We start from the raw sequence: 8,094 nt of genomic DNA on the forward strand, positions 1-8,094 counted from the left end.
TTGGGCGAAAGAGTGAGACCCTGTCTCAAAAAAAAAAAAAAAAAGGAAGAAAAGAAACTTCAACCTCTGAAAGTAAACAACTTATGCAGTGATTCCCAGAGAAGATTTAGTCACCAACCTTCCCTCTCTCCTTCCAAGGAAAGCTGAGAGAGGGGCGGGGCACGGCCCTCCAGTGCGTTACTTCACCGCTTCCTGAGTAAGCCTTCTCAAGTCCGTGCAGCCTTCAGTTTGTGATTTGTCATTGCCTGAGAGCAATGTTAGGATGATGAGCTATGAGTCCTCAGTCTGAAGCCCCACAGGCCAGGCGCAGTGACTCACACCTGTAACCCCAGCACTTTGAAGGCCAAGGCAGGTGGATCACCTAAGGTTGGGAGTTCAAGACCAACTTGACCAACATGGAGAAACCCCATCTCTACTAAAAATACAAAATTAGCCGTGCGTGGTGGTGCATGCCTCTAGTTCCAGCTACTCGGGAGGCTGAGGCAGGAGAATCACTTGAACCCAGGAGGCAGAGGTTGCGGTGAGCAGAGATTGTGCCATTGCACTCCAGCCTGGACAAGAGCGAAACTCAGACTCAAAAAAGTAAAAATTAAAAAAAAAAACCATCACAATTTGTCCCCTCTTGATTTTCCTGACCACATTTTCCACTAATCCCGCTAACAAACCTTTGCCATCTCGGTCTCCACGCTCTGGTATTAATGCATTTGAACTTGTTGTGTATGTTTCCTGCACTTTTTTTGAGAATTACCTAGAATGGATCAAATCCTACCTTTCCCATGAAGCCCCTCCTGACCATTGCAGATGCCTTCCCTTTGCTGGGCTGTGTGCTGCATATGTGTACAGGGGAATATCACATTTAGGTACAGCACAGCCTGTTCGTGTGTGAGCTCCTTTTGACTCCCATGTCTCGAGAGGGGTGTGTGGTGTTAGCATCTGCAGGTCAGAGGCAGATGCTAAAGAGACAGGCCTGACCATTCACCTAGCTTTCCTTTCTCTGAGCTTCAGTTTCCTCACCTCTAAAAAGGAAATAAAACTGTGTGCAGCTTAACCGAGAAGATGCCTGTGGAGTGTTCAGGGTGACGGCCGTGGTCACTACTATTAATCTTTTTCTCCCCAGCCAGACTTGATGCCTGGACTTGGCCACAGCTTGCTTGTTAAACCCATTTACTGATAGATTGATTAATCCCTCTTCTCTCACCAGGTACATGGCCACCTCTGGCCTAGACCACCAGCTGAAGATCTTTGACTTGCGAGGGACGTTCCAGCCTCTGAGCGCTCGGACCTTGCCCCATGGAGCAGGGCACCTGGCCTTCTCCCAGAGGGGACTGCTGGTGGCGGGAATGGGTGATGTTGTCAACATCTGGGCAGGGCAGGGCAAGGCCAGCCCACCCTCCCTTGAGCAGCCCTACCTCACCCACCGGCTCTCAGGCCCTGTGCATGGCCTTCAGTTCTGCCCCTTTGAAGATGTGCTGGGGGTGGGGCACAGTGGGGGCATCACCAGCATGCTGGTCCCTGGTGAGTGGGTCAAGGGACTGGGCTTGGAGTGAATGAACTCTGGGTGGAAGTTTGGGCCTGAGACAGCTAGGAGCTGGGGACTTGGTTGGGCTGGAGCTGTTGGACTGAGGTCCTTCCTTATGGCTCCATGCTCCTCTCTCCCTCTGTCCAGGGGCTGCTGAGCCCAACTTTGATGGCCTGGAGAGTAACCCATATAGAAGCCGGAAGCAGCGCCAGGAGTGGGAGGTGAAGGCCTTGCTGGAGAAGGTGAGGCTTCCCTACTGGAGAGCGTGAGCTTGAGAGGGTGAGATTCCCCCCTGCTGGAGAGAGTGAGGTCCCTGCTGCTGGGGAAGGTGTGTATGTGGTTTGGGGCTAAAGGCAAAGAAGGGTCTCGTGCTAGGGGTCTTGGGTAGAGGGGTTCAGCAGCCTCCCTGGCTTCTCTTTGGTGCTGCCCTCCTGTGGCTCCTTGCTGAGTCCTGTCCCTCTGTGACATCCCCAGGTACCCGCAGAGCTTATTTGTCTGGACCCACGAGCCCTGGCTGAGGTGGATGTCATCTCTCTGGAGCAGAGAAAGAAGGAGCAGATAGAGAGGCTGGTATGGAGCAGATCCCTGAGTGCCCAGACCCATCCTCACCCCACATCCTCTCCCCACCATGGCTTGTCCCTACAAGTGTGGCCAGCATGTGGGTGCTGCCAGTTCCTTGACTCTGCGGCTGTAACAGATTTCACTCCTGTCCCCTCCTTCAGGGCTACGACCCAGAGGCTAAGGCTCCATTCCAGCCAAAGCCAAAGCAGAAGGGCCGCAGCTCCACGGCAAGCCTGGTGAAGAGGAAGAGGAAGGTCATGGATGAGGAACACCGGGTAGATGAGCATTGGGATGGGCTGGGCCTCCCACAGGCTACACCTTCCTGCTTGTGCCTCTGCCCTTGGCAGCCTGCCATTTCTTACTCTGTCTCTGTGTCCTCCCTCTCTGGTCCCCAGGACAAGGTCCGGCAGAGCCTTGAGCAGCAGCAGCAGCTGCAGCAGAAGAAGGAAGCAAAGACCAAGCCCACGGGGGCCTGGCCATCTGCCCTGGACAGATTTGTGCGCTGAGCCAGGCTCCAGGGTTGCCTGGGGACAGTCTCTCCCAAGATCACCTGTAAGGAAATTACTATTCCCTGGAACAAGGAGGTGGGGACAGTGTGCTCCCTTCCCCAGTTTGGGGGTGGACAGGTGGCTCCTGGGGTGGGTTGGTATTAAAAAGGAAAGTGGTTTTTTTGGATAATGTGTCTGGATCATACTGTGGACCTGTTCCCCTCCCCCTTGCCCAGCATGAGGCCATTCTAGGATTAGAGGAATCAGTGTCCTGCCTCTACCCCCACCCCCCATACCTTGTGGCTGCTGTGGCCTTAGCTTTGCCTTTTAGGGGCCTTCGTCCTCAGAGAGGCTGTCCTCTTTCCCGTGACCCTGGAGACATCCTTCCCATGCAGCAGGGTCTGGCAGCCTCTGGGCTCTCCAGGTTTGTGTTCTGGGAGTTCTGGTGAAGATGACACTGCACTCGAAGAAGTGGAGACAAGTTTATTGAGGAGCTTAACACCCCTCTTCTGCCCTAGCTGGAGAGAACAACTGCAGCATTTTTTGTTTCTTTTTCTCTTCCTGATGACCATCTTTGGGGCTGGCAGGCCAGGCCCCTAAGTGTCTCCCATATCCCTGTCTTTAGTGAGACTGAGGATGTAATATGAGGAAACATATCAGCTGCAGCCAGTGAGGGCCCCTGCATTGGGCCTGGGAGAGAGAAGGTCCTGTTCCTGCCTTTCCTGTGGTCCCAAGCACTCTCAGCTGTGAAGCCAGGCTATTATCCGACACCGCAGGACGCCCAGGACTCCCTGGAACCAGGAGCAAAAGGGCGCAGTCCTTTCTCCATCAGAGCCACCCACCAGCTTCCAGGCTTCCTGCATCTTCCAGGGGTCCAGCCTGTGGGACGTCAGCAGGAATTTCCCATAGCAGCACCTGTCCAGGGGGTAGTGGGTAGCACCAGCCAGCTTGACACACTGTGTTGGGGCGAGGCCTCCTCGTCGGGCACTTACCCCCACAAAGACATCCTCTAATGGGAGAGGGGGTGCCCGGCTGGCCACCTTGAGAATGAGCTGCACAGCAGACGCTGACAGCACATATCCCGTGCCTGAGGCATAGGGTGGAAAGGGGCCCCAGGTGTGAGGCCACTGCTCCTCCGAAACATGGTGTCTGCCCCCTGGTGTCCGAGAGGGGTTCACCCGCCAGTGCACCCGGCCCAGGTACAGAAGAGGCACTTCCTCGCTGTGCAAGGCCTGGCCACCTTCCTTCTCTTCATTCCCAACCTCAGCCTCTCTCTGAGATTCCGTGCTTGTCTCCCATTGCTCCCAACGGCCCCCTCGCAAGACCAGCTCTGATACCAGTTCGGGGACGTTGACATACACATCATCGTCTGTCTTGAGGACGTATCGGGCCATGGGACAGTGTTTGTCAGCCCAGTTCAGCCCAGTGAGGGTTTTGAGTGTGAGGTTGCGGTAGGAGTCCTGGAAGGCAGCCTGTAAGATGTCCCCCTGGGCCAGTGACTCCGAGGCCAGGTCGTTCCCATGGGAGCCCCACCTGGGGTTCTGTGGGTTCGGCTCTCCCAGCAGGAATAGCGTCTGTACCCTGAGCCCTCGAGCCTCACGCAGCCCGCCCCACGAGGCCCGAATGGCGTTTCTCTGGTTCAGGTTCCCCGGAGCCGTGCACACTAGGATGAGCAGGAAGGGAGGGGCGCCGGGACCACCGCAAGCTTCCTGGTTGGGGATCAAGAGGCGGGGCAGGGCCAGGGGAGGCCCCGGTGAGGCGGGGGCTGGGAGCAGGGAGGCTAGTGAGAGGCTCAGCAGCTCCTCCCCCAACCCCGAAGGCCCAAAGAGGGTCCAGACAATCACCAGCAGCAGAGCTGCGAGGAGCAGGCGCCGGAAGAGCTTGAGATGCATGGTGCGGCGCACTCTAAGGGGATCCGGAAAAGCGAATGGCGGCTGTGGGGCGGAGACTAGCTCCCAGGGGCTGGGCCGCGGCCGGGGACTTAACCGACCACGCCCGGGATGCGGAGAGCGGGGCGCGCGGCCGGGACCAGCGCACCCTGGAGTACGCGGGGAGGCGGTGCAGCTGCAGACCGTGGACGAGGTATGCTGCGGGGGTGGCTACCTTGTTGCGGCCTCGCCGCCAGCAAGCTTCGCTCCATGGCTGAACGACTGCGGCGCTCACGGCCCCTCCCCCGCCTCGCCCGGGCGGCCGGCCTGCCGCAAGCTTCCGCGCTGCGCGCATCCCCGCCGGAAGCCGCGTCGGAGTAGCGCGGCAAGACGCGGAAACCCGGGCAGGTGGAGTGGCACCGAACGGAGCGAGACCGGTCTGCCCAGCCGCTCCCCGTCCTGACCCACCCATGCACTCCACCAGGGAGCCCAGGCCTTTCATAACCAATGTCGGCGTCTTTGCGTTTGTTGTTTTAGATCAGAGCCCCAAGGACTTTATGACTAGATGACCCTTTTGGCTAGGCTCAGCTACCCATTCCACAACCATGCTGCAACACCAACCCCAGATGATTTGTCTCTAAACGGATCTCGGTCTCCCCCACAAGGCTGGAAACTGTTTTCCCCTCACTCTTCTCTTTACAGAGAAGGACATCACTACATGTAGGGAGACTGGGGGGTCTGCAGCATCACCACTGCCAGAACCAATAGTTATTGTGTGGGTGACTGAGTCGGGACAGCTCTAAGTGGAAAGGGAGAAATGCCTATAAAGACTCAGCACCTTAACATTCCCTATTAGAATGGACAGAACCACAAAGAAGGAAGCCATCGGTATATAAACTATTTATTAACAGACAAGGCCTACAGACTTATTTCTTCTTGGATACACCCACGGTGCGGCCACGGCGGCCAGTGGTCTTGGTGTGCTGGCCACGGACACGAAGGCTGCAGGTAAAAAGAAGGGTCATAGGTCATATACAGCACAAAAAATGTTGGGCAAAAGGGAAGAGTGAGCAGGAGGAATGCTGTGAGTTGAGGCAGGCAGGAAGGGGAGACCCCCACTCACCCCCAGAAGTGGCGAAGCCCTCTATGGGCCCGAATCTTCTTCAGTCGCTCCAGGTCTTCACGGAGCTTGTTGTCCAGACCATTGGCTAGGACCTGGATTCAGAGGGGGCAAGGGATCTTTATCGCCTGACCTCCCATGCCCAATTCTATTAGGATTCTCCACCATTCCTCTAATCCTGCCCTCATTTTGGTACACACCTGGCTATATTTTCCATCCTTTACATCCTTCTGTCTGTTTAAGAACCAGTCTGGGATCTTATATTGGCGTGGATTCTGCATAATGGTGATCACACGTTCCACCTGGCAGGCAGGACAAGGTCAGATCTAGACGGCCTCCTTTCTGAGGCAGACTCTACCCCCAACCCCCTTCCTTATCCTCACCTCATCCTCAGTGAGTTCTCCTGCCCTCTTGGTGAGGTCAATGTCTGCTTTCCTCAACACCACATGAGCGTATCTTCGGCCCACACCCTGAATGAAGTGAGAGGTTTTGGAGTTAAGGTTGAATCTGATTTATGAATACAGACTTTATAGTATAGACAATCAATCTTTGAAAGCAGGCAGTATCTTTTTTCTCATTGCCCAGCATATGTAGTTGGTACTATGTGCCTTCTGATTTTTGCATTTTGGAGAACAAGGGGCCTGCCCCTCCAGGCTGATGCAGCAAACAACCAGGGTCTCATGAGTTACAGGCTTTGATTAAAGTACTGGGCTGTCAGTTGCTCGGAATCTCTTAAGGGTCACAATTCAGGCAAGTCACTGTATCCCTATGAACAAAGTATCCAAAGATCACCAACTTGTCAGTGCCCAGAACTGACTGCTCAAGTGATTAGAAACTAATGCGCCAGGTGTGGTGGTGCACGCCTGTAATCCCAGCACTTTGGGAGGCCAAGGCAGGTGGATCACCCAAGGTCAGGAGTTCGAGACTAGCCTGACCAACATGGTAAAACTGTCTGTAATAAATATAAAAACTCAGCCAGGTGTGGTGGCACATGCCTGTAATACCAGCCAATCGGGAGGCTGAGACAGGAGAATCACTTGAACCCGGGAAGTGGTGGCTGCAGGGAGACGAGACCAAGCCATTGCACTCAAGCCAAAATCTCGTCTTAAAAAAAAAACAAACTAATGCTTACTTTGGTAGCATAATATCAACACCAGCACTAGCACTCATGCCATCTAAACTCATGAACCAAAGTGATTTGGATAGTGAAGGATGGACTGAATAGTGAGGTCCTCCCCTCATTTACGTCCAACTAGAAACTCAGAATGTGGCCCTATTTGGATATGAGGTCATTAGGGGAATATTTAGGTAATATGATGTCATACTCGATTAGGGTGGGCTCTAGATCCAATGACAAGTCATCTTATAAGATAAACATGAAGAGGATCACGAGATGACAGCAACAGACTGGAGTAATGCAGCTACAAACCAGGAACACTAAGAATTACTGACAACCACCGGAAGAGAGGAAGAGACAAGGTAGGATTCTTAAATGCCTTCAGTGCCAAGAATAATTTTCTGATTAGTTTATATGAACTTGTTATAGTAGGTCCCAGGAAATTAAAACAAATGCCATTTCCTCTCAGCAAGAAAGAAATCAAAGGTTGGTCTCACAGTGGCTCACGCCTTTAATTCCAGCCCTTTGGGAGGCTGAGGCTGGATGATCACTGAGCCCAGGAGTTTCAGACCAGCCTAGGCAACACAGTGAGATCCTATCTCTAAAAAACAAACAAACAAAACTGCACTCCAGCCTGGGCAAGAGTGAGACTCTGTCTTGGAAAAAACAAAAATAAACGTGACCAAGGGTCAAATTAGCAGGCTGATTCAGAAGAGAGTAGTCTTTCAAATTTATTTATTAAATGACAGGGTTTCACCATGTTGGCCAGGCTGGTCTCGAACCCCTGACCTCAGGGGATCCACCCACCTCAGTCTCCCAAAGTGCTGGAATTACAGGGATGAGCCACTGCGCCCAGCCTCAAATTTTATTAAATGTCCTATTTCATAAGTCAACCATCAAATTTTATAAACTTACAAATGAAAAGATTTATCTCAGGCCAGGTGTGGTGGTTCAGGCCTGTAATTCCAGCACTTTGGGAGGCCAAGGCAGGTGGATCACCTGAGGTCAGGAGTTCAAGACCAGCCTGGACAACATGGTGAATGAAACCCCATCCCTACTAAAAACACCAAAATTAACTAGGTAATTTCAGGTGCCTGAAATCTCAGCTGCTCAGGAGGCTGAGGCAGGAGAATTGCTTGAATCCGGGAGGTGGAAGTTGCAGTGATCTGAGATGGCACCACTGTGCTCCAGCCTGGGCAAAAGAGCAAGACTGTCTCCCCACCAAAAATGGAAGGAATTTTCCTTTACAGTCCTCAAACCTGCCAAGAGTATCCCTACTACTGTCCATTCCCTAACATCACCTAAGTACCTACCATGCAACAGAAGCTGAGAACTGAAAGACAGGCCTAGACCTGTACCCATGAAATGGACACATACTGATAGGCTATTTCCACAACTAAATACACATTCTGATTTAAAAA

General features: G+C 53.3%; 3 protein-coding genes across 4 annotated transcripts in view; 1 reads left to right on the forward strand and 2 right to left on the reverse strand.

Annotated features, from left to right (window-relative positions):
• Positions 1-2,755, forward strand: part of WDR46 (WD repeat domain 46) — a 10,225-nt gene extending 7,470 nt beyond the window's left edge. Inside the window, exons 11-15 of one of the 2 annotated variants that reach the window (XM_017522686.2) lie at positions 1,202-1,515; positions 1,667-1,761; positions 1,994-2,089; positions 2,242-2,355; positions 2,476-2,751. In XM_017522686.2, coding sequence (XP_017378175.1) covers positions 1,202-1,515; positions 1,667-1,761; positions 1,994-2,089; positions 2,242-2,355; positions 2,476-2,586 — 730 coding nt within the window. In that variant the 3' untranslated portion in view covers positions 2,587-2,751. Of the gene's footprint in view, positions 1-1,201; positions 1,516-1,666; positions 1,762-1,993; positions 2,090-2,241 lie in introns of both variants that reach the window. The other variant, XM_017522685.2, reaches the window with a different exon arrangement.
• Positions 2,756-3,035: 280 nt separating this feature from the next.
• Positions 3,036-4,773, reverse strand: B3GALT4 (beta-1,3-galactosyltransferase 4). The gene has a single exon (XM_017522691.2). The coding sequence runs from the start codon at positions 4,458-4,460 to the stop codon at positions 3,309-3,311; it is 1,152 nt and encodes a 383-aa protein (XP_017378180.1). The 5' UTR covers positions 4,461-4,773; the 3' UTR covers positions 3,036-3,308.
• Positions 4,774-5,321: 548 nt separating this feature from the next.
• The window catches only part of RPS18 (ribosomal protein S18), a 4,748-nt gene continuing 1,975 nt past the window's right edge, over positions 5,322-8,094 (reverse strand). Inside the window, exons 3-6 of the mRNA XM_017522692.2 lie at positions 5,940-6,026; positions 5,757-5,858; positions 5,560-5,651; positions 5,322-5,438 (exon numbers count right to left, since the gene is read on the reverse strand). Of these exons, the coding sequence (XP_017378181.1) occupies positions 5,363-5,438; positions 5,560-5,651; positions 5,757-5,858; positions 5,940-6,026 (357 nt within the window). The 3' untranslated portion in view covers positions 5,322-5,362. The remainder of the gene's footprint in view (positions 5,439-5,559; positions 5,652-5,756; positions 5,859-5,939; positions 6,027-8,094) is intronic.

The sequence above is a fragment of the Cebus imitator genome, unplaced genomic scaffold (genome assembly GCF_001604975.1).
Source record: "Cebus imitator isolate Cc_AM_T3 unplaced genomic scaffold, Cebus_imitator-1.0 Scaffold24, whole genome shotgun sequence".
In the NCBI taxonomy this organism is placed as follows: domain Eukaryota; kingdom Metazoa; phylum Chordata; class Mammalia; order Primates; family Cebidae; genus Cebus; species Cebus imitator.